Source organism: Trichechus manatus, unplaced genomic scaffold (assembly GCF_000243295.1).
Source record: "Trichechus manatus latirostris isolate Lorelei unplaced genomic scaffold, TriManLat1.0 scaffold00194, whole genome shotgun sequence".
NCBI lineage: Eukaryota > Metazoa > Chordata > Mammalia > Sirenia > Trichechidae > Trichechus > Trichechus manatus.
The window spans coordinates 2,747,971-2,774,204 of record NW_004444130.1 but is presented as its reverse complement, the minus strand read 5'-3'; the positions used below and the strand labels follow the sequence as shown (position 1 = coordinate 2,774,204).

The following is a 26,234-nucleotide window of genomic DNA, read 5'->3' as shown; positions in this document are numbered from 1 at the left end:
GACGCAGTGGTCGGAGGGCGGCGGGAGGAGAAGTCTTCCTGAAACTGGGCGCGGGACAGATCTGATGCCCTAGCGCGGCGCACATAGATTCCTGCACCGGTATGAAGACCCGGGTGGGAGGTCATCCACAGCGGATTTCCTGGAAGTCAGGACCAAGTTGGTTTAACTTCCTCCTCCCGGGTGGTGGAGCGAGCTGCTCGGGAGGGTTCTAGCTTCTGCCAAAGCAAGACGCGGAGTGGGGGCGAGGGTCCCGGAGGGGCAGTGGCCTCAGGAACGGGCTCAGAGGAATGGTCCCGCAGCCCTAGACAGAGCTCCAGGTGTTGTGGGGAAATTCCCAAGACAGGTGATTGCAGTTCTTAAAAGGGCTTATGCCCGCCTCCTTTTCTGGGGGCCACTTCAGGCACAAGGAGAGTAACCTGATGTAAGTATCTCATCAGGAAAGGGATATCTGAGAGATATATATATCTATATAGTGTGTGTGTGTAGGAAGTCACATTACAGTTATTTATGGATTTATACTGTTACTACCATTTTAAGATTTTTTTGCTTTTAAAACTAGTTAACTTCCCCCTCATTGTACTACAAGTATCACATGAACATATTCTTAAAAGGTTATTAGCAGTTTTACACTATTATAAATAGCACTGCAATGACTGTCTTGGTATACGTCTACATGCACAGATATGTTTCTATATCATAAGTTCCTAAAAGTTCAAATTGCTGAGTCAAAGTGTGTATGTGTTTATATTCCTCTCCATCCCTTCGATATCATTATTATATACTTAATTATCTCATGTGCTTTGACTTGCCTATTCAGACACCAAACCCAAAACAATTTTAGTTATTGCAGTTTTTAATACATTTTAATACCTTACGGGGTACATCCCCTTATTTTTATTTTTTAAAAAGTCCTGGTTATCCTTGCTAGTAATTTTCTCTTTGAAATGAGCCTTAGGATCATTTGGTTTCAATCCCAGATATATGCCACTGGGAGTTTTACTGGAACTGCGTTAAATCGGGTTTACACTTGGAAAGAATTGCCAGGTTAATAATTTTTAATATTTCCAGTCAGAAATATGACATTTCTTTAAGCTCTCTTTTGTGTAGTTTGCTTCATGTCACTCCAGCACTTTTTCTGTAAAATTTACTCCTACGTATTAAACATTTTTTTCTTGTTTATATGAGTGGGACCTTTTTCTCATTATGTTTTTCTGACTAGTTATTGCTGAGATGGAAACCCTGATGGCATAGTGGTTAAGAGATACAGCTGCTAACCAAAAGGCTGGCAGTTCGAGTCCACCAGGTGTGCCTTGGAAACCCTATGGGACAGTTCTACTCTGTCCTACAGGGTTGCTATGAGTCAGAATCGCCTTGATGCCAATGGGTTTGGGTTTTTTTTTTTTTTGTATTGCTGAGATATAACTTTTTGATGAGGCTGGTAATAAAATCTAGATTATGTCTTGGAGCTAGGAAGCTGAAATCTGCAAGGTTTCTTGAACAAAACTTCCACATCTGCTTCTGCCTAAGGTGAACTAGAGAAGGTGGAAAGCTCTTTACTCTCAGGAGTCCCAAGAGATGTCCCTGAAGGCATCTGCTCTTTAGCTGGGAATAGCTAAGCTCCACTGAGTATTTCTGTTATTGTTGTTAGGTGCCGTCAAGTCGGTTCCAACTCATAGCGACCCGATGTACAACAGAACGAAACACTACCCGGTCCTGTGCCACACTCCACAATCATTGTTATGCTTGAGTATTTCTAGGAGTGCCTTCATGCCTGTTATCTAACAGGTATAATTATCTGTTATATAATTAGGATAACTCTAAAGGCAACCAAAACAAAGGTGTATCAGTTGAGGACTAGGGAAGGAAGGATGCCAGGGCCTTGGGGAGAGAGAAGAAAATGTGAGATTGACAGATGCCAACTTCTCTGCAGTCCTGAATATCATTGGCCAATGTTGCAAACTAGGTGTTCATGGGCAATATTCATTTGGCAGACATGTTTCATTTGGCTCACACGGTGTTGGACTGCACAGTTTTTAAAATACTTTTTGACTTGGTTGCAATATTTAAAAGAGTGATTTAGAAATTTAACATAAAAATCCAGATTTCTGGCTGCTCTTGAACAACTGGAAGATCTTTCATCACTGGGCCCTTTATGCTTGAAGAGCAACAGTTGATGACTTAATAGGTAGCCCCTGCCTTCTTTAGACAGGGCGTGAGCTTTCCAGTCCTCCCTCTGGTCACCCTGACGATGAGACCATGGGTCAGTTGTCTTTATCATTGCACATATGCTGCTTTTTTCTTACAGGACTGTAGTGAACTGTTTTTTGTACTGTTGCCTCTATCAAAAATGGAGAAATGAAAGACTAGGTGGTCCACATGTCTCAAGGAAAATGGGAGGAAACATATTTCTTTGTGGCTTTAAAGACTGTTCCTAGGCCAGCTCATTTCACTTATTTAAGTTACCTGCCTGGCCTCTGAAGTTAACCCCCGCACTTTGGCAGGATGTATTTGTTAGCATATGTAGGCTAAACTGATGTAACAGATAGACCCCAAAATGTAATGGCTCTAACACCGTAGAAGTTTATTACTCACTCACTTAACAGTCCATGGCAGATATTTCAGATATGGGTGGCTCTCCTCCAAGCAATAATTCGAGGACCCAGGATCCTTCTATTTTGGGGTTCTGGCATCCCTACAGCCACATCATCCTGTGCATCCAGGTGGCAGAGGGGATAAGAGTATAGAGGAAACAAACCTGCCTGACTCCAAAGCAGCATGTATCACTTCCACTCACATCCCATTGGTAAGAACTAGTTACATGGCCACATCAAGCTGCAAGGGGGGCTGGGAGATATAGTCTTAGCAGGGCCAACACTTTCAGCAACAACTCTGTTATTATGGACAGATTTTGGAATGGCGGGGGCACCTCTTCAGGTGTTCAAATTACAGACACCCTTGATTCTCCCTTAGCTAAGTGTTAAACATGCAGGGGATTCTGGGACTTAAACGAATTCCATCAGTTTCTTCCAGGTATGGATGAATTGAAGCAGATCATCTCCTTAGGCCAGCTTGTCTACCAACAGTGTGAAGAGATGAAATACTGCTGGAACCAGTGCCAGCGCTTGGGGAAACACATCCATGGCCTGCTGCAGCCTCTGGAGATGCTCCAGGACCAAGGACAGAAGAACCTGTCCACGCAGCTAACTGCTGCCCTGCTCAGTTTCCAGACTGTCCTGGAGGAAGCTAAGGATGCAGATAAAAAAGTTCAACAATAAATCCAATGTCCAAAAGTTTCTTACAGCAGGGACTGACAAAATACTCTTTAGTGCAGTGAACAAGAGGCTGAGAGACGTCTCGGAGGAGCTCTCGCTGGTGCTTCAGGTTGATCAACGGACCTTCCATCAGCCCTGGCAAAAGGAGGATCAGCGAGATGCAGAGGAAGACATGAGTATGTTTTGGGGGGAGGAAGGGTGACCAAATGGTTTGCACTCAACTGTTGTTGGGTGCTGTGGTGTCAATTTTCGACTAATAGTGACCCCATGTGACAGAGTAGAACTGCCCCACAGGGTTTTCTAGACTGTAATCTTTATGGTAGCAGACTGTGAGTCACTTAGTGTGTTCCAACTGCAAACCTTTCGGTTAGCAGCTGAACATTTAACTGTTGTGCTACCAGGGCTCTCGTCCACTAACCTAAAAAAAAGGTTGGCGGTTTGAAACTACCCAGCAGTGCCTCAGAGAAAGGCCTGGTGATCTGCTTCTGTAAAGATTACAGCCAAGAAGACCCCATGGAGCAGTTCTAATCTATAACACATGGGGTCGCCAAGAGTTAAAATCGACTCAGCAGCAACGGGGTTATACATGTGGCCAAGAACTCCTAAAATCCATGGCCCAGATATGGTGGGGGCTGCTGAAATTTGGGCAAACCAGGGAAGAAAGAGGGTACTGATGAGTTTCCTTTGCCTCTGCATTCTCTCTTTGACACAATACCTGGAATTCTAGAAGCTGATTCCTTCAAGCTGAAGGGCAGGATTGGCTCCCAGCCTCGTAATTGTCAGTGCTCATCGGTCCACTTCCTGATGGGGGTGGGAGGCACATTCATGTCATCAGCCTGGGACACAGGGTTAACTTCCTGTTCTTGCTTTTAAAAATTTTTAAACATTTTTTATTAGGTAACAAAATCACATAGTACAATATTCAAAAGTTACAAAAAGGGCACAGAGTGAGAAGTAAATCTCCCTCTTGACCTTGACCTCAAGGGCCCCGTTCCCCTCTCCAAACACAATCTGTCCTACCAGCTTCTTGTATAGCCTTCCAGAGATTTAAGTATATGTATTTTGTTGCTGCTGGTTACACAATCAGAAGTGTGCTGACTACAGTGTTTTGCTTCTTGCTTTTCTCATGAAGTCATCTTGAATATTGTTCTGTACGAATATTCACAGAGTTGTCTAGTACAGTTCAAGAGTATACATGAACTAGATTTAAGCAACTCCCTATCAGTGGACATTTAAGTCATGTCCAATTTTTCACTATTGTAAATAGTGCTGCATTGAGCCTATTTGTATCTGTTTCAGGATATTTTCAGGAAAATTCCTTTTATCCCTAGCCGCTCTTAAAATTCTCTCTTTATTTTTGGTTTTGGTAAGTTTGATTATAATATGTCTTGGTGACTTCCTTTTGGGACCTCGCTTATGTGGGGTTCGATGAGCATCGTGGATAGTTATCGTCTCATCTTTCATGATATCAGAGAAGTTTTCTGTCAACAAATCTTCAACAATTTTCTCTGTATTTTCTGTTATCCCCTCCGTTCTGGTACTCCAGTCACTCGTAGGTTATTTCTCTTGATAAAGTCCCACGTAACTCTTAGAGTTTCTTCATTCTTTTTAATTCTTTTATCTGATTTTTCCTCAGATAAGTTGGTGTCAAGTGCTTTATCTTCAGTGTCACTAATTCTAACTTCTACTGCCTCAGTTCTGCTCCTATGACTTTCTATTGAGTTGTCTAATTCTGAAATTTTATTGTTAATCTTCCAGATTTCTGACTGCTGTCTCTCTATGGATTCTTGCAGCCTATTAAATTTGTCATTATGTTCTTGAATAACTTTTTTAAGTTCCGCTACTACTTTGTCTGTGTGTTCTTTGGCTGTTTCTGCATTTTATAGAATTTCCCTTCTAATTTCTAGAAGAGTTCTGTATATTAATCTTTTGTATTCTGCCTCTGGTAATTCCAAGAAATTCTCTTCCTCCAGAGAATTTATTGATTCTTTATTTTGGGAGCTTGCTGAAGCCATCATGGACTGCCTGTTTATGTGATTTGATATTGACCGTTGTCTCCAAGCCATCAATAAGTTATTATAATTTTATTTTATATTTGTTTAGTGAGTCCTAGCTTCTTGTTTTGTTTTGTTTTGATATGCCCCAATAGGCTGCTTTTGTGCACTAGTTTGATTATTGGCGCCTTTGAAGCTCTAATGTCCTGTCACCAGGTAGTTAGTTCTGTAACTATGTATGTGCACACAGGAGTCTGTTAAATTTTCCTATATGGGTTCAGCTCAGGTGTCCAGGCAGTCGGTCACCAAGTGTGTGGTGCAGGCTCTCACCTACAGTCTTAGAGAGGCATGGGTGTAGACACAGGTATCTGGCTGCAATAGGCGGTCACATGCTGAGCCAGGCAGGGGACCGATGGCTGTCCCTGAGAGTCTGAAAGGAAAGTGTGTCCCTATTCCCTAGGGCGAGTAGGTAGGTGAGTTTTGCAGCCGGACTATGAGCACCCTACTCCATTGGCTGTAAAGACTCGAGGGCACCGCTTATTCTTGGATCCCTGTAACAGGTGACTAGGTGGCTTAGGTGGAGCCACCAGTCCTCAAGCGGATCGGTAAAGCTGCCTGCTCAAAGGGCAGGGCTGTGTCGAGGGTCACAAATCTGCCACTTCACAGCTGAAACAGTTGAAGTTAGACTTCAGATGTTTACACTGTTGTACTGTGGTAGTGAGGGCTAATGCTGTTGTGATGGGTCCCCACAAGTCTATACAAGAGTGTAAGGCACTCAGAGTCTACGGACCCCTTATGCCTGTGGCTAGCAAAGGAGCTGTGCCTACCCTGAGTTCCTGGCTTAGGGAAGCCAGTAGCTTATTTGTTCCTTCTCCAAGGCCAGGAGAATGGGTCAGGGCGCCTTTTGCCATCTACTTCCGGCCCAGGGGACTCACTTCAGAAGGCCGGACAGGTGCAGAGTGGGGAGGGAGGAGGTAAAAGAGAGAGGTTTTGCCCAAATGGGCTTTTTTTTCTTTAAATCCCCAAGAAAGGCCGCACGCACATACTTATCTTTAGCCACTTGGGAGCTGCTTTTCACTGGTTTGGAATGTCCACGCAGAATCTCTGCTGCTGGATCTCTCTCGATATGGCAACTGCCTCCTGATCGCATGTGCACAGCCGATTGCCTGCTTCACTGCATACCTTGGAGCCAGTCGGGGCTGAAGAGCTGGAGCCAAGTCTGGTCTGGCACTTCTCCTTTCTTCAGAACTGTCTCCCTCTCCCCCTGCCACTCAGTCCGATTCTTCAAGTTTGCCTTGTTCAGGGCTCCTAGATATTCACATACAATCAAATCACTTGTTTTTCCATGTCTTTGCTGTACGAGGGATATAGGAAGCCGTCTGACTATTCTGCCATCTTGGCCCCGCCTCTCCAGGAAAATTTCTAGAAGTGGAATTAGTGGATCTAAGTGTTGGGTCAAAGAATATGGACATTTTAAATTTTGATAGAGGTTGTCTGATTACCCTCCACAGAGGTTGTACAAATGTCACCCCTACCAGCAATGTATGAGATAGTTTGTTTCTCCAATACTTTTTTCCATTAGAGACTTTCCTGGTTTTAGAAATGAAGGTCCCACATCCCAGGAACCCCTCAGTCCTGGACAAACTGGGAAGGTTGGTTGTCCTAAGATAGAGTGTTATCAATTTTTAAAATATTTCTGAGCATATAAATCAGGATAGGTTAGATTATGCTATGGTTTAATTTTAAAAAAATAAAATAAAAAGCAAGGCATGTGGTCAAACGTTTCAAGGTATTTCCTGTATGCTTAGAAGTAGAGCGGTGGGTACTGGCAAGCAGTAGTAATTCCTGCCGCGATGGATACAATAGGTAAAAATGGTATCTCAGTGTGGTTTTAATTTGCATTTCTATTTTTGAGTATTCGCTGCTCTTTTTCCTGCAGAAAAGGAAAATATAGACCTTCTACTGAGGTAGTTGGAAAGCAACATGAAAATCATTGAAACCTTGAGGCAATGTAAGTTAATCATATGCACTGCTGCTTCTGACTATACCCAAACTAGAAGTCATCTGTTTACTAGAAACTCCAGTCTTCCCCAGCCCTCCTTTTGTCCATGTTCTGTGCTGGGTAGCTGAAAGGTTTTTGCATGTGTTTATTATGGCTAGCCAGGAGTAGGAGTAGGGAGAACTCCAAAATGAGAGATAGGTGGGGATGGAGGTTAAGGGTGGAGAGATAGGCAGGATTTGAAGAGGAGGGAAAGAAAAGTTCATAACACATTTTTGTTAACCCTGTAGCCGGTTACTCAAAGCCTCTGGAACCTCTCCCCCAGTCAGCTGGAGCCAGCTTTGAGTTGTGGTGTAGAATGCCCTGCTCACATGTCAATAAAGTGCCTCTTACCCCGTCTCATTGACCCTTTATTTCCTTCTCTCCTGGGGCTGAGGTTAGACTTGAAGAAACCCATAAATAAGCTCCCACAAGAGCAGATCAAAGAGATAGAGAAGGAGCAGATTTCAGGGTCCCCATGGATCCAGCTAAGGAAAAATGAAGACAGCACACTGTATAAAGGAGAATACCACAAATGTCCAGTGACCATAAAAGCGTTCAGCAATCCCCAGGCCACAAGTATTGGGTAAGTTGTTTTGGATAGTCCTCTCATATGCATCATTTCACTTGCTTCCTATAACCCCCCAAGAACAGAGGTGTCACTGTCTCCATTTTCAGATGGGGAACTCAGGCCCTGAAGGGTTAAATGGCTTGCCCTCTGCTAGTAAGGAAAAGAGTCCAGACTTAAATGTGTGTCTTCCAACCTCAGTTCCAGAGAGTTCTCTCTTTTATTCATGTATTTATGTATTTTTAAAATTTACTCCCTTTATGCCTGTTTTTTGATCCCTATCCCCTCCATAAACAATAATTCTAGTGTGTTTAATGGATCATTTTATTTGTATGTGTTCTTGCAAAATGCATGTTGTGTGTGCATACATTTTTAATTTTCATACATGGTACTGTGTTATATATCTGATGCCTATTTTTCATTTTTTCCCATTTTTAAAATTTTATTGTGGTGAAAATACATATAACAAAACCTACGCCATCTCAACAATTTCTACATGTACAATTCAGTGACATTGATTACATTCTTCAAGTTGTGCAACCATTCTCATCCTCCTTTTCCAAATTGTTACTTCCTCCTTAATAGAAACTCACTGCCACCTGATGCCTACTTACTTTTTTCCCTCAGCATCATGTTCCATGATGCTACTGTACATGTAATCATTTCTTTCTAACTGCTGTCCATGATGTAGATCCACATTTCACCTATTTTTCCGGTGATGCACCCAGTCTGCTTCCAATTTTCTGCCACCAAAAATGATGCCAGCATAAGTATTCCTTTACTAATCCATATGAGAATTTCTTTGGGCTATATCCCCAGTAGAGGAGTTGATGGGCCATACAGTCTGCATATATTAAATTTAACTGAGTACTGCCACATGACTCTTCAGAAGTACATTTACACTCCTACCTGCAATGCACGAGAGCTGCTATCTTCACACATCTCCACCAATCCTTGGTATTATCCAGCTTTCTAATTTGTTTCATACTTGTACTTATAAGGTGATATCTTATTGTTCTTTTAATTTGCATTTCTCTGTTTACTAATACGTTTAAGAATTTATTCATATGTTTGTTAGCTATTTGGATTTCCTCTTCTATAAATTGTTCATATCCTCTGCATTTTTTTCTGTCATGGATGCTGTTTTTGTCTTGTTGATTCGTAGAAGACTCTTGTTTATTGTGGAAATTAATCACTTGTCAGTTTTAAACATTGCAAAGGTCTTCTCTCATCATATTATGTATATTTTAACTTTGCCCATCACCGATCAGACATCATTAATTTTTATATAATTAAGTCCACCAAATTTTTGCCTTATTATTTGTGCTCTTCAGATTGTTTTAAAAGCCCTACTCTACCCCTAGATCTTGAAAGTATTCTATAATTTTTTCTATTAACTTTATCGTTTTATTTTTCATATTCAGGCTTTAGTCCACCTGGATTCCACCTTTATATGTGAGATTATGTAGAATCTAGTTGATGGAGAAGCTCAATATCATCAGTCAGAACAAGGCCAGGGGCTGATTGCAGACCAGACCATCAATTACTCGTATGCAAGTTCAAGTGGAAGTGGAAGAAAAGTAAAACACAACCATGAGAGCCAAAATACGACTGTGAGTATATCCCACCAGAATTTAGAGACCATCTCAAGAACAGATTTGATGCATTGAACACTACTGACAGAAGACCAGATGAACTGTGGAATAACATCAGGGACATCAAACATGAATAAAGCAAAAGGTCATTAAAAAGACAGGAAAGAAAGAAAAGACCAAAATAGATGTCAGAAGAGACTCTGAAACTTGTTCTTGAACACAGAGTAGCTAAAGCAAATGAAAGAAATGATGAAGTAAAAGAGCTGAACAGAAGATTTCAAAGGATGGCTTGAGAAGACAAAGTAAAGTATTATGATGAAATGTGCAAAGGCTTGGAGTTAGAAAACCAGAAGGGAAGAACATACTTGGCATTTCTCAAGCTAAAAGAACTGAAGAAAAAATTCAAGCCTCCAGTTGCGATATTGAAGGATTCTATGGGCAAAATACTGACCGATGAAGGAAGCATCAGAAAAAGATGGAAGAAATACACAGAGCCACCAAAAAGAACTGGTTGATGTTCAGCCATGTCAGGAGGAAGCATATGATCAAGAACCAATGGTACTGAAGAAGTCCAAGCTGCACTGCAGACACTGGTGAAAAACAAGGCTTCGGGAATTGATGAAGTATCAATTGAGATGTTTCAACAAACGGATGTGACGATGGAAGTGCTCACTCGTCTACGCCAAGAAATTTGGAAGACAGCTACCTGGCCAACTGACTGGAAGAGTTCCATATCTGTGCTCATTCCAAAGAAAGGTGACCCAACAGAATGTGGAGATTATTGAACAATGTCATTAATGTCACAAACAATTGAAATTTTTTATTCTTTTTTCTTTTTTTTTTATTGTACTTCAGGTGAAGGCTTACAGAACAAATAGTTTCTCATGAAACAGTAATACACATATTGTTTTATGACATTGGTTAACAACCCCACAACATGTCAACCCTCTAACTTCTCAACGTTTTTTTTGGTGAAAATACTCATAGCCAAAGATACACCATTTCAAAAATTTCTACATGCACAGTTCAGTGACATTGACTACGCTCTTCCAATTGTGCTGCTATTCTCACTTAAGATGAAGGCTTACAGAACAAAATAGTTTCTCATTTAACAGTTACTACACATGTTGCCCTATGACAATGGTTAACAATCTCACAACACATCAACAATATCCGTACTCAACCTTGGGTTCCCTATCACCAGCTTCCTTGTCCCCTTCTGCCTTCTGGCCCTTGTCGCTGGATTACTGTATCTCATTAGTCCCACTTGGTTTTATGGGGCTGTCCACTCCCAGGAGATATCTCCCTTGGAGATAACTTCACCACTGAGCTAAAAGGGTGTCTGGGGGCCATAACAATTGAAACTTTGCTGAAAATAATTAACCGATTGCAGTGGCACATCGATAGGGAACTGCCAGAAGTTCAAGCCAGATTCAGAAGAGGACATGGAATGAAGGATATCATTGCTGATGTCAGATGGATCTTGGCTGAAAGGAGAGAATACCAGAAAGATGTTTACCTATGCAAAGGCATTAGGATCATAACAAATTATGGATAGCATTGCAAAGAATGAAAATTCTAGAACGCTTAATTTTGCTCATGAGAAACCTGTACATAGAACAAGAGGCAGTGCTTCAAACAGAATGAGGGGACCCTATATGGTTTAAAATCAAGAAAGATGTGTGTCAGAGTTATATCCTTTCACCATACTTATTCAATCTGTATGCTGAGTAAATAATCCAAGAAACTGGACTATATGAAGAAAAATGGAGCGTCAGGATTGGAGGAAGACTAATTAACAACCTATGATATGCAGATGACACAAACCTTGCTTGCTGAAAGTGAAGAGGACTTGAATCATTTTCTGATGAAGATCAAAGACTACATCCTACAGTATGGATTATACATCAACATGAAGTGTGATGGTTAAGATTGTGTGTCAGCTTGGCTGGGCCAAGATTCCCAGTGTTTATATGTGATCACTCCCATGATGGAATCTGCTATGAGTAGCCAATCAGCTGAAAGAGAGTTTCCTTGGGAGTGGGGCCTGCATCTGAATGTAAGCAGGCATTCTGGCTTTTTTGCTCACTCTGGATCCTGCAGCTGCCTCCTGTTCATTTGACCTCCAGTTCTTGGGACTTGAGCTATCAGCTTATCTGCTGATCTTGGGATTCATCGATCTTCACAGCCTGCGAGCGAGAGCCCTGCTCTCCGACTTGCCATTCTTGGGTTCTCCAGCCACTGAAGCTATGTGAATCGAGAGAAGCCTCTATCCTGATCCACAGACTTGGGCATTCCAGCCTCTACAATCATGTGAGCCATTTCCTTGATATAAATCTCTCTATATTTATATGCTTTATTGGTTTTGGTTCTCTAGAGAACCCAGCCTAAGACATAAAGAAAACAAAACTCCTCACAACTGAACCAATAAGCAACATCATGATACATGGAGAAAAGAAGTTGTCAAGTATTTCATTTTACTTGGATCCACAATCAATGCCCATGGAAGCAGCAGTCAAGAAATCAAATGATGTATTGCACTGGGCAAATGTGCTGCAAAAGACCTCTTTAAAATGTTCAAAATCAAAGATGTCACATTGAGGACTAAGGTGCACCTGACGAAAGCCATGGTATTTTCAGTGGCCTCATATGCAAGTGAAAGTTGGACAATGAATAAAGAAGACTGAAGAAGAATGGATGCCTTTGAATCATGGTGTTGGCAAAGAATATTGAATATACCATGGCCTTCCAGAAGAACAAACAAATCTGTCTTGGAAGAAGTACAGCCAGAATGCTCCTTAGAAGCAAGGATCGCAAGACTTCATCTTACATACTGTGGAGGTGTTATTAGGAAGGACCACTCCCTGGAGAAGGACATCATGCTTGGTAAGGTGGAGGGTCAGCAAAAAAGAGGAAGACCCTCGAGATGGATAGATACAGTGGCTGCAACAACTGGCTCAAACATAGCAATGATTGTGAGGATGGTGCAGGACCAGGCAGTGTTTTGGTGTGTTGTACGTAGGGTCGCTATGAGTTGGAACCGACTCAAAGGCACCTAACAACAACAACAACACAATAGATTTATTTTTATTCACATAGTAAGTCAATTTTCTTTATACCATCTAATAAATCATCCATTCTTTTCCCATTTATTTGTGGTGACACATTTATTGTATATTAACTCTGCATAGGTATTTAGATCTGGTTGTGACCTCTCTAATCTGTTCCATCGGTCGATTTGTCTGTCTTTGCACCAGTACCATTTTGTGTTTATTACTATGACTTTGTAGGAAGTCTCAATATCTGGTAAGACACAACTTCCTTCTCTCTACTCTCCTTTTTCAGGTTAACTTAGCTAAATAAATATTACAGAAAGTGTTATCACATTCCTCAAAATACATATTGAAATTTTATTGAGATTGTATTTCTAACAACTTTATTGAGATATAATTTATATACCATAAAATTTACCCGTTTAAATTGTACAATTCAATGATTTTTTAATATTTTTTACAGAGTCATGCAACCATCTCCATAATCTAATTTTAGAACATTTTTATCCTCCCTAAAGTAAACCTCATCTTATTAGCAGTTATTCCCTATTAGCTCTACCCCTACACTCCCAGCTCTAGGTAATTACTCACCTATTTTCTGTTGCTATAGATTTGCCTAGTCTGGATATCTCATATAAACGGACTCATACAATATTTGCCCTTTTGTGGCTGGCTTTCACTTAGAATAATGTTTCCAGGGTTCATCCATGTTGTAGCACGCATCAGTACTTCATTCCTTTTTATGGCTGAATAATGTTCCATTTTATGGATATACCATATTCTGTTTATCTATTCATTAGTTGATAGAAATTTGGGTTGTTTCGTCTTTTTGGCTACTATGAATATTCATGTACAGGTTTTTGTGTGGACGTATGTTTTCATTTCATGTAGATACCTAGATAACACTTATTATTGTCTGACTTTTTGATTAAAGTCATTCTAGTAGGTATGAACAGAGCCCTGGTGGTGCAGTGGTTAAGCGAACCACTAACCAAAAGGTTGGTGGTTTGAACCCACCAGCCACTCCAAGGGAGAAGGATGTGGCAGTCTACTTCCAAAGAGATTTACAGCCTTGGAAATCTATGGGGCAGTTCTACCCTATCGTATAGGGTTTCCGTGAGTTGGAATTGACTCGGTGGCAATGGGTTTGGTTTTGGTTTGGAGTAGATATGAATTGTTATCCCCAATCTATGAACATGGGATGTCTTTCCATTTATTTATGTCTTCTTTATTTTAATAATGTTTTGTAGTTACCAGTGTACAAGTCTTGTGCTTGTTTTGTCAAATTTTCTAGGTATTTTATTCTTTGTATACTATTGTAAATGGAATTGTTTTTCTTAATTTCATTTTCAGATTTTTCATTTCTAATGTATAGAAATGTAACTGATTTTTTTATATTGATCTTGTATCCTATAACCTTGCTACACTTGTTTATTAGCTTAAAAGACAGTGGTAAAGAAGGAATGGAGTCCTTGGGTGACACAAACGGTTAAGTGCTCAACTACTATCGGAAAAGTTGGTGATTCAAATCTACCCAGAGGCACCTCAGTTAAAAGACCTGATGATCTACTGCTGAAAGATCAACCATTGGAAACCCTATGGAGCAGAGTTCTACTGTAACACACATCAGGTCACCATGAGTTAGAATCAACTTAACAGCAACTGGTTTGGTTTTTTGGTAAAGGAGGAATAGAGGAATAAAGTATTTATGATAAATATGGAAAACAAAAAGAAAAGTGGCAGATGTAAACCCAACCATATCAATAATTACATTAAATGTGAGTATATTAAATATTTCAATCTAAAGGCAGATATCATCACACTGGATAAAAAAATAAGATCCACATACATACTATCCACAAGTGATACACTAGATTCACAGATAGTACTAGATTGAAATTAAGAGTGGAAAAAGATATACCATGCAAACAGCAACCACAGGAGAGCTGAAATAATAAAATAAACTTTAAGTCAAAAACTGCTACTAGAGATAAATGGGACATTTTATTATGATATAAGGGTCAATTCATCAGGGAAACATAACAATTATAAACATGTTTGTAAATACATAAAGCAAAAGTTGTCAGAAATGAAGAGAGAGATTACATTTCAACAATAATTGAGGACTTCAATGACCCTGCTTTCAATAATGGATACAACAACTAGCTAGAAGATCAGCAACTAAAAAACTTAACACTATAAAGCAACTAGACCTAACACATTATAGCACACTCTAGCCAACAACAGCAGACTATACATTATTCTCAGGTGCACATGGAGCATTCTCTAGGACAGACCATGGACCATCTGTTAGGCCATAAAACAAGCCTCTATTTAAAAGGATTGAAATCTTACAAAGTGTGTTCTCTAACCACAGTGGAATTAAATTAGAAATCAACAGCAGAAAGAAATTTTTCTCTCTCTTCTTGCAGAAGTTTTGGCATTTTAAATATTCTAGAAATTTATCTAGGTTTTCAATATATTAGCACATTGTTCACCATTGTTTTCTTATTTTTCATCTCTGTTGAGTATGTAGTTATTTCTTTTCTAGATTGTATTTTATTGGTTTATGACTTATACCTTTTTCTTTTAATCAGTCTTGCCAGCAGTCTATCTTATAAATATTTTCATAGTGCCAGCTTTTGGTTTTGCTATTTTTGTCAAATATCTGAAATTGTTGTTATCTACTTTATTTATTCTGTTTTCTTTATTATTTTCTACATTTTGTTTCTGAATTCTTAGTTTATATTTAACATTTCTTATTTCCTCACAAATATATTTAAACTGGAAATTTCCATCTAAGTGCTTCCTTAGTCATCCGCAATATATTTTGACATTTAGTGTTTTTATCATTCAATTCTAAGTATTTCTTAGTTTCTCTTACAATTTTATTTTCAATCCAGAGATTATTTAGTGGTTATTTATTTAGTTACCAAGCATACAGGATTTTTAGGCTATCCCTTTGTTATTAATTACCAATTTTATTGCATTAACATTAGAAAATAGTCCTAATAATACTGATACTTTGGAGTTTATTGAGGTTTTCTCTCTGACTTAATACGTGGTCTGTTTTTATAAATGTTCCGTATATGCTCAAAAACAATATGCATTCTTTTGTTGTTAGGTGTGGAGTTCTATATATATTTAATAGTTCAAGAATATATGTGGCTGTGTTATGGTTAGTTTCTGAATCCTGTTTTCCTCTATTTCAGTAATTTCTCTAGGGTTGATTTGGGAGGAGGCAGCCAGCAGCCCATTCTAGTTGCATCTTGGTGGGAACCTATATCCTATCCTTTGTACTGTTTCACGCCCATCTCTGCTATCACCACCACCTTGTAGGGTTGATGCTGGGGAGGAAGAGGAAGTCAACCGCCAGGCACTAGGTGTGTCTTTCCTAAACTGCACTCAGTTACTAGCAGATAGTTTATGGGCTTCCTCCTGAATTAACTGGCCTCCATTTCCTCAAATTGTTTCCCATGGTGAAAGGCTTGGGTTGTCCATTTTGACACATAGAAGCAGCCAAGGGAAGAAGTGAACAGCCCCCCTGACTGGGCAGATGTATGCTTCAGGATCTCTGGGGAAGAGGGAAAGGGTCAGAGGAGCAGGACTTGATCTTTTACCCCCTTCTGATGTTTGCTAAGAAACTCCTCTTACCATCTCCCCAAGTGCTAGGAAGCATGTCAAGGAGCAGACAGGGAGCAGAAGTCAGGAGACTGGGCTGGGCTTTGGACCTGCCCCTGATTCTCTCACAGTCCTTGGGCAATCCCGTTTTCTCTTTGAGCCTCAGGCTCTGAGAGAATGAGCAGGCTGGATTGGGGAGGTGGTTCCCATGGTCCCTGTTAATGATTCACCTGCCCACACCTCTGAGGGCCCATATTTTAGAAGAGGTTTTGTTTATAAAATTTTACCTAAGAAGTAATATTTAGTTTCCTTATTCTTGTTAATCAAAAACACACAAAACAGCCTAGTGGAGCATCTGCCAAATATTACAGCCTAAAACGAAAACAAAAACTTGATATTTTAGTTTTTCTAGTAAAGTTTTATCAGCCATAAAAATACAATTCTTCACACCCACTAGGATAGCTATTATCAAAAAAATAGAAAATAACAGATGTTGGAGAGCATGTGGAGAAATTAGAATCCTCATCGTTGCTGGTGGAGGAATAAAATGGTGCAGTCACTGTGGAAAACAGTTTGTGGTTCCTCAAAGTTAAACATAGAATTATCATAACCAAACCCATTGCCATCGAGTAGATTCCTACTCACAGCAACCCTATGGGACAGAGTAGAACTGCCCCATAGAGTTTCCAAGGAGTGGCTGGCGGATTTGAACTGCCAACCTTTTGGTTAGCAGCCAAGCTCTTAACTACTGCACTGCCAGGGCTCCAGAATTACAATAGGACCTAGCCATTCCACTCCTAGGTATATACCCAAAAGACTTGAAAGCAGGGACTCAGACAAATATTCGTACACCAGTGTTCATTGCAGCATTATTCACAATAGTTAAAAAAAAAAAAAAAAGTAAACAACCCAAGTCCATCAACAGATGAATAAAGAAAATGTGGTACATACGTACAATGGAATATTGTTCAGCCATAAAGAGAAGTTGTGATACATGATATGACATGGATGGACCTTGAAAACATTATGCTGAGTGACGTAAGTCATGCAAAACGACAACTATTGTATGATCCCACTTCTACGAAATATCTAGAATAGGAAATGCATACAGACCAAAGTTTATTAGTGGTTACCAGGGGCTGGGGGAAGGGGGAAATGGGGAGCTATTGCTTAAGAGGTACTGGGTTTCTGTTTGGGGTGATGAAAAACTTTTTTTTTTATTTTTCAGAATGCAAGGTGTCATCTTTATTTTTATTTTTTATTATACCTCAGGTGAAGGCTTACAGAACAAATAGTTTCTCATGAAACAGTAGTACACATATTGTTTTATGACACTGGTTAACAACCCCACAACATGTCAACCCTCTAACTTCTCAACCTTTTTTTTTGGTGTAAATACACATAGCCAAAGATACACCATTTCAAAAATTTCTACATGCACATTTCAGTGACACTGACTACGCTCTTCCAATTGTGTTGCTATTCTCACTTAAGATGAAGTCTTACGGAACAAAATAGTTTCTCATTTAACAGTTACTACACATGTTGCCCTATGACAATGGTTAACAATCTCACAACACATCAACAATATCCTTATTCAACTTTGGTTTCCCTATCACTAGCTTCCTTGTCCCCTTCTGCCTTCTGGCCCTTGTCACTGGACTCCTGTACCTCGTTAGTCCCATTTGGTTTTACGGGGCTGTCCACTCCCAGGCTGAACAGTGAACCTCAGAGATAACTGTGATGAAAAACTTTTGAAAATAGATAATGGTGATGGTTGTACAACATTGTGAATGTGATTAATGTCACTGAATTGAAAAACATCATTAAAATGTCAAATTTTATGTCATACATATTTAACCACAATAAATATATATATACATGAAAAATACCATTATAAATACAATTCTGTGAGCCTGTTGGAAATAGTGAAAACAGATCAGCAAGCCCCATTTGCTATCTTTACAGACCCTTAGGAACTAAGTGAATCTTAACGTTTCTGCCGCCTGAGTAGTTCTGAGTACACCCTGCTGTCAGTAGCTGGAATCAGCACAGCACCAGTACTTATCCCCAGGAGATGCTGGCAATACCTCACCCTCCACACATACACAGAGGGTCACTACATTCAAAGTTCTCTAAGGGACCTTCCAGTTCTGACATTCTAGTTTCCTCTCTCACCCTCATAGAACAGTGAGGCAAACTTTCAATAATGAGATCAGAACCATGAAGAAATTTGATTCTCCCAACGTCCTTCGTATATTTGGGATTTGCATTGATGAAAAAGGTAAGGGATGCTTCTGGGATTGATCGTGCTTTCAGTGGCCTGGAATATATCTTCTGTGTTATATAAAGTGTTGATCTTTTTTTTCTTTTTTTTTTTTTAAGAACAGCTGGAAGTGTGGAATCTACGCAGTGTTATTATTTTCATCATTAATTTTTTTGTATTCAAGATGTAAGTTCTTGTCTTAGTTATCTAGTGCTGCTATAACAGAAATGCCACAAGTGGATGGCTTTAATAGCAGAAAGTTATTCTCATAGTTTAGGAGGCTAGAAGTCTGAATTCAGGGCGCCAGCTCCGGGGGAAGGAAGTTTTTCTCTCTCTGTTGGCTCTGGGGGAAGGTCCTTGTCATCAATCTTCCCCTGGTTCAGGAGCTGCTCAGTCCAGGGACCCCGGGTCCAAAATATGCACTACACTCCTGGCCCTTCTTGCTTGGTGGTAATGAGGTCCCTCTCCTCTCTGCTTGCTTCTCTCTTTTATATCTCAAAAGAGACTGACTCAAGATACAACCTATTCCTGTAGATTGTATCCTGCCTCATTAACATCACAGAGGTTAGGATTTACAACACGTAGGATAATTATATCAGATCACAAAATGGAGGACAACCACACAATACTGGGAATCATGGCCTAGCCATGTTGACACATATTTTTGGGAAACACAATTCAATCCGTGACAGTTCCCATTTTCTTTCAGGAGAGCAGAGTTGAAGTTGGGCAATCAGCCTGAGGGTGGCGTGCACTAAAGTGGCCGCATCTCCTCCTGCCATTCCACTGAGAGCCAAAAGGTTCTTGTTCAGATGCTGGCCTGGGTGGTGGGTGCATTTTGTTGCTACAAAACATTATAAAGCTGACTGATGAAAATCAAACAAGAAATCCACCCTTGGTCATCATTAGTGTAGATCTAATCTAAAAACTAAATGAACCTGTGCCTTTACCAAGATCCTCATGTGTTAGGTTCTTTTTCATTTTTATCTTTTAACGTGGCTGCATTTTCTCTCATGGCCTGGCCTCTCCTGTTGGCAACATTTTGCTGCTTTTGCCCTCAGAGAGGACAGAGCCACTACTGTCTTATCCAGTCTGGAAGTTTCTCCACAGCCTCAGGCCAACCTGAGTTTGAAACATGAGATCCCCATCTAGAGGAAAGCTTTCAGTGGTGTTTTTTCTCTGGGGGGATGGCGGAGGTGATTGACTCGCTTTGTGTTTTTCTTGCATTTTGGGCCCGTGAACTGAGACCTTGACTTCTTGTCTGAGTTCCCCTATACAGCCCCTGCAATACGGGTGGCATTTATTCACGCATTTATTCTTTCATTCATTCCACACATATTTATTAAACTCCTACTCGTGAGTGCAGTGTGAGCAAAACAAACACATTTCCTGCCCTTTTTGTTAACAGTTGAGTTGGAAAGCATTCCTCAAATAACTACTCAAACAAATACAGAATTACAATATGGCAAATACCATGAAGCAGAAGAATGGGAACTCTGGGGATATATGACCCAATCAACGAGGTTGGAGAACAAACTGGGTGAGATGTGGAGGATGCGGTAGGAAATGGGGCTCACAGCAGAGCTAAGTCTATCTCTGTAGAGAGAAGGGGAGAGGTGGACTCTGATTGGGGCTAGCTCTTCATAGTATCTGGCTCCTTTCCCTCAGAGAATCCTGCTCAATTCTGCATCATCATGGAGCACTGTGAATTTGGGACCCTGAGGGAACTACTAGATAAGGAACAGAACTTGGAATTCGGTGTGTGCATCTTCCTATCCCTGGGGCAGCCCGAGGCTTGTACAGGTGCCAGATGGGGTGAAAGGGCGCCTAGAAGAGCTGGATGAGACTGTCTACCCTACTGATAACCCCAGAGATGATGGGCGAACAGGCCAGGAAGTCCCAGTTCATCTCTCCTTCCATAAGCTGTTTTACTTTTTACTCTGAATATAGGACCTTAGATCGGAAAGGAAAAAGATTCTTAACCCACTGAGCACCAACTCACAGAATTAAGGGTTGAATTTAATGTCTAGGCTGTTCTCATGGAGTTGGACAGGCTCTACTTGTAGGGTGGCCAGATTTAGCAAATGAAAATATAAGATACCCAGTTAAACTTGAATTTCATATAAACAATGAATAATTTTTAGTATAAGTATGTCCCAAATATTACGTGGGACACTATTATACTAAATTTCAGGTCTACTGAATTTCAGATAAACAGTAAATAATTTTTAGTATAAATAAGTATGTCCCATGCAATTTTGGGACATACTTAAATTTTCTTTTCATTGTTTATCTGAAATTCAAATTTAACTGAGTGTCCTGTACTTTATTTGGCAACAACACTACCTACTCTCACATGCAGAATTTATGGTTCCTTTGATTCAAAGGTCCCCAAAGGTCACTCATTCACAGGCCATCTTCTTACCATATCCACAATACCAGTGGGATTAATTACTTAGTGTTTTTCTTTAAGTTGACGCACATTTTTTACCTCAGTAAAGTAAAGGAGAAGAACACTTTCTATTACAGCCATAAATTGAAAATCAGTATCACTTGCCACAAGTTCATTGTTGTTGTTATGTGCTGTCGAGTAGATTCCAACTCATAGTGGCCATATAGAACAGAGTAGAACTGCCCCATAGAGTTTCTGAGGCTGTAATCTTTACAGGAGCAGATTGCCAGGTTTTTTCTCCAGCGGAGTGGCTGATAAGTTCAAACCACCGACCTTTCGATTAGCAGCTGAGCCACTGCTAGGTGACCACAAATGAAAACAAAACATTATTAAATTCTAGCTGGGTGATGCTGTAACCCACATTCTTTTTCTACGAAGAGGGTATTAGAAGATTTAGAGGGTTGTTAAAGACGCCTGAGCCAAACGGAGACTTTCTCTGTAATGTAACCAGAGATATTGGAAATAAATTGAAAGGTAATTTTCTTATTGTGTAATCTTGCATAACATAGCATCCATACTTTTAGAAATACTGCCTTAGCTGTTTATTTGAAACTATAACGTTTATTTCTGCTTGACTCCCCTTAACTAGCGGGTTTTATGAGAAGTAATTTTGGAGGCTGTAGGGGACGTTGTTGGTGCCCATCCAGATGGCCTCTGACCCTGGGTACAGTTTTATGTACCCATGTCCCACTCTGCATGCTTTGCTGATAACAGCTCACAGCTGCAATCTCCAGATGATTATCCATGGGCACTGGAGCTCCTTGCCTTTAAACAGAGAGCTGAAGTACCCAGGAATGTCCTTTCCTCTCCCCCATGCAGTCCATAGCCATAGCCATTGACTGACTGATGTGAGTACAAAAGTCCAGCTCCTTTGCCTCGAGCAGGACAAACCCTTAGGTGGAATTATGCTCCAGAGTTCCCCTGGGATCAGGCTGAGGCTGAGACTTCCCCAGAGATCACACTCTGCTTGGTTTCTTTTTACCTATTCTGCGTCCTCCACTTCTTCACTGGTTTCTCCTCAGAGCACTTTCTTAGTAAATCACTTGTACCAAAATCCTTGGCTCATGGTCTGTGTCTGGGAGAACCTGCCTAAGGCACACTCTATACAACAAATTGGGACCCAGGGCTCCATTAATCCAAAGTACTTGGCTGCAAATTGGTAGGAACCCCAGGTTCACATTCTGTTTCAACCAGAAGGGCCCTAGGCATGGTCCAGCCATCCAGCCATGCCTCTGAGCACTTTGGTCTGCCCAGCATTTTCCAGGCTGACCACTGCAGAGACACTTTCATCCCGCCCTGCCTGAAGTCACCGCTGGGGACCAGATCACACACACTCCACAAAGATTTTTGCCCGCTTGTTCAATGGACACTTTGAGTTGCATCTTAGCTCTGTTGTATACTCATTGCACACAATTATCAGATCTTGCCTCTGCGCCCCACTTTTCCCAGCTATCCATGGCTAGCTATCTATGAGGAAGGCATGGTACTGGCTAGCCTCATTATCCTGGTAGTGACTGTGAAGCCCCCTAAGAGTACCTGCACAAAGGTCATTAATCTCTCTGCCTTTGATTATATCAGGCTGCACCATTCTGAAGAACCTGAACTCCACAGAAACATCAGCAGCACAAGCTTCCTGGTTGCTGAGGGCTACCATGTGAAGGTGAGCAGGGCCTTCCAGGGGTCTCTTGAGCTAAACCTGTGTGACTGTTTGGTGTAGGGAGAGACACACCGGTGTCCCAGAAAGCCTCTACCTGCTTGTTTCTCTGCCTTAATTTTAAAACCGAATGCAACTCTTCCCCTGCCTGTATAGGGAGAGGAGTCACATCATAGGACAGACTCAATCCTGGCCTCCTGTTCTGGTGCCCACCTTCCCTCACTGCCCACCTAGAAGGGATGGGCTAAGAGTCCATTCCCTTAGATGCCTGGATATCACTCCTCTGTCCCTGCAACACCCACCAGGGGATCTCCTTAGGTCCACCTAAACATTCAGACTCACAGGACTCCCATAGGCCATGCTTGGCTGTCAGAGTCACTTAGAAGCTTATAATTCAGGCAGGAAGCACAGCTTGCCAACAGGGTCATGTCAAACCCTCCTCTCCAGTGGGAGTCCTCACAGCTGTGCACACAGTCGTCCAGGAGATATTCTCTTTGCCCTTTCCCCGGGTGCACGAGTAAAAGACTTCTATCACATGGGTGTAGGGACATCCTGGCCTAGAAACCTCATGACCCTCAGGAGTCAATATCTGTTTTAACAACTCTAGAGGCATACCTTCCAGTGTACCTGCAAGGGACAGACATGCCAGTTATAAGAGTCACTGCAAAGTACAGCATCCCTATCAGGTATTTTGAATAGGTCCCCAAACCTCTCCCATCCAGAAGCAATTTGCCAGTCAGGGGTCATTGTTATCATTAGCGTTGTTATTTAGGTGACAGTCTACTTTTATCATGTTTCCGTGGGAACATAGCTAAACAGTTAACTAAAGGTCAGAATTTCATACAGAAGAGGAAAGGGTTTTTTGTTAACTCTATATCCATAACTCCCAGATGCTGAAAGAGTGTTTTGTCATCCATAGCTGGTTTTCTTTCTTCCAGCACTGAGTGTCAGGGATGGTGCTCAAATATAGAAGGCAGGTCTTTTCTGCCTTTTGGATGACTTTCTTCTATGCCAGTAGTGATATGACCAGTTGGCATAGAGTTGATTCCAACTCATGGCAACTTCATGTGTGTCAGAGTAGAACTGTGCTCCCTAGAGTTTTCAATGGCTGATTTTTTGGAAGTAGATTGCCAAGTCTTTCTTCCGAGGCACCTCTGGGTGGATTCGAACTTCTAACCTTTCAGTTAGCGGCTGAGTGCGTTAATTGTTTGCACCCCCAGGGACTCTTAATGGTGATGTAGGTGTTCCCCAAACACTCTGTCTCCATCGCTAGCATGACTTTCATCCTACCTGACTGTATCATGTCCTATTCAACCTTTTATCCCTGGTATCTAGCACAGTGCTGGATGTCAAAGATGCAGTGTTCAGTAAACATGTAAATGAATGAATGGAAGGAAAGAAGAAAGGAAAGGGGAAGAGACACCAAAGTGTCTTATCCTTTTCCTGACCTTGCCCCTAGATCTGGGTATCTGGCTGAGCTGGGGGCTGGCAGCTCTCTACACACTGAAGGCACTAATGACAGATGTGCATGGAGCAAGGATAACACAAACAAAACAAAACAAAAACAAAAAAACTGTGCCATTGAGTCAATTCCGACTCATAGTGACCCTATAGGACAGAGTAGATCTGCCCCATAGGGTTTCCAAGGCTGTAATCCTAATGGAAGCAGACTGCCACATCTTTCTGCCACAGAGCGGCTGGTGGGTTCAAACCAGTGACCTCCCGGTTAGCAGGCAAGCGTTTAACCAGTGCGCCACCAGGGCTCCTCAATGGTGCTATGGCTCCTTTTAGAACATTGCATTGTCTATGCATGATCACAGCAAATAGGTCAGTAGGGATAACTCACAGTTGTCACATAAAATCCAAAGAAACAAGCTAGCCACTCTATAGCATCAGATAGGACTGAGTGGATACCCCATGTCATTTTTTAATCTGCTTTTGAGAGAAAGCAAGCCATGTGGTGGCACCGTCTATCCTCTCCACCCTCACTAAGTGGAGTTAAGTACTCTACTGAGAAAGCTTTGGGTCTACCATAATAATACTAGCAACAACTATGACTCACCAAGTCTTACAAGTGCTTAAACCACTAGCTCAAGTAATCATTGCCATTTAGTGAGTTTGAGGGATTTGGGGGCTGATCAAGGAAAAAGATATGACTACAAAATGGCAGTATTTACTAGGGCCAGTGCATTGACAGTTGCTGAATATGGGGAGGGGTCAGTCCCCTCCAGCAGGAGACCCTCCGAAGGCAAGTGGCACAGGGAGTCACCAGAAGGGGAAGAAGGCAATGGAACCCCCAGGGGAGAGGGGAAGCAAAGCATTCCTCAGCAGCAAGGTGGAGTCTTTGGGTCAGAGTGCTCTGAAGGGCAGCGGCTTGGGGTCTTTGTAACTACAGGGTTTATTTTATCTCTGTCTGGCAGATATTGGGTGCATCTTTACAAGGTATGCAAAACAGGCAGGCTCTAAATGGTTAAAAATCTGCTTACTTAGGCTATTTTTAAAACAACTGGATACATAAAAATTTGAGTTTGGTGCAGCAGGCTTTTTGAAGTAGCAGACATCAGCCTGTTATGAAGAAATAACCAACCTGAGGCTGAAATACAGATGCCATCTTTGGCTCATTCATACAACAGCCATCATTCCTGTATAGAAATTTCTTTGTGCTGCTCTTGGTCATTGCACTATACTAAGTTGAACACATAATATCAGTCAATAGAGCAGCTACACAGAAAAAAAACACCACTGGGAATAAATTCCTATGGTAAAACACCATTCCCTGATAATCATGTGTAGCACCAACCACCCCCCTCCCCTACCCGATATCTTCCTGTTTCTAAGTCACCTCTCCATATCTAGCTTGCAGGATTTGAGTTGAGCAAAACACAAACATCCATCAGCAGGAAAGTTAAGGAAAGAAGAGCAGAGAAAGTCAATTCTACAGCATACGTTTCACCCCAGGGACTGAAAAATGTGTATCATAAATATGACATAAAAGCTGAAATATACAGGTATGCTCATGTTCTCATTTGGATTCTACTGCAGATGAAAAGGACATGAAAGCTCAAGTCTAACTCCACCTCCGAGGACCATTTTAACTCTGTTGAACGAATTGGGTAATAATCAGAGAATTCTAGAGGGGTGTGGAAAAAGGAAAACTTGTTATGATTATTTAGTTCCCTGGTTTTCTTTCAGCTTTGGAATCGTCCTCTGGGAAATCGCCACTGGGAAGATCCTATTTAAAGGTGATGAGTGTGAAGGCTGGGTCAGATGGTGCTGGCTGGAGTTGGGACCCCTTTCAGTGGATGAGCAATTCCCCATCAGTGCTTTCTAGGAGCTTTGTTCTCCAATGTGGGCACTGCCTGGGCTGGCCAGTGGAGTTATTGGAAGCTCTGTAGTTTTTTCGATACTGAAAGTCCCTAGTTCTGATGCTAGCCATCAGCATCCAGAGAGATGTGTGAGTGCCAGAGCCGGTTTTTAAATCTTCCATCCTATTGTTTCCATGCTAGGCTGTGATTCTAGGAGGATCCGTGAGCTGGCAGAATCAGATGGGTACCAGGAGCCACTGGGTGAAGACTGCCCTCCAGAGTTGCAGGAGATCATTGATGGGTGCCGGGCCTATGAGCCCTCCGAGCGGCCCCTTGTTGATGTCAGGGCTTTTTCTGGTCGTTCCATATTCCAGCTCCAAAGAGCAAGAGCCACGCACGTTCCTTCACATTTGTGA

General features: G+C 41.3%; 1 protein-coding gene across 1 annotated transcript; it reads left to right on the top strand.

Annotated features, from left to right (window-relative positions):
• MLKL (mixed lineage kinase domain like pseudokinase) lies at positions 1-26,234 on the top strand. Its single transcript, XM_023741929.1, is given in 12 exon segments — positions 1-99; positions 3,031-3,251; positions 3,253-3,448; positions 7,182-7,277; positions 7,707-7,890; positions 18,328-18,425; positions 20,076-20,183; positions 20,186-20,210; positions 22,438-22,519; positions 25,370-25,521; positions 25,706-25,755; positions 26,020-26,234. Coding segments are annotated over 11 exon segments (1,425 nt in total). The 5' UTR covers positions 1-99; positions 3,031-3,032.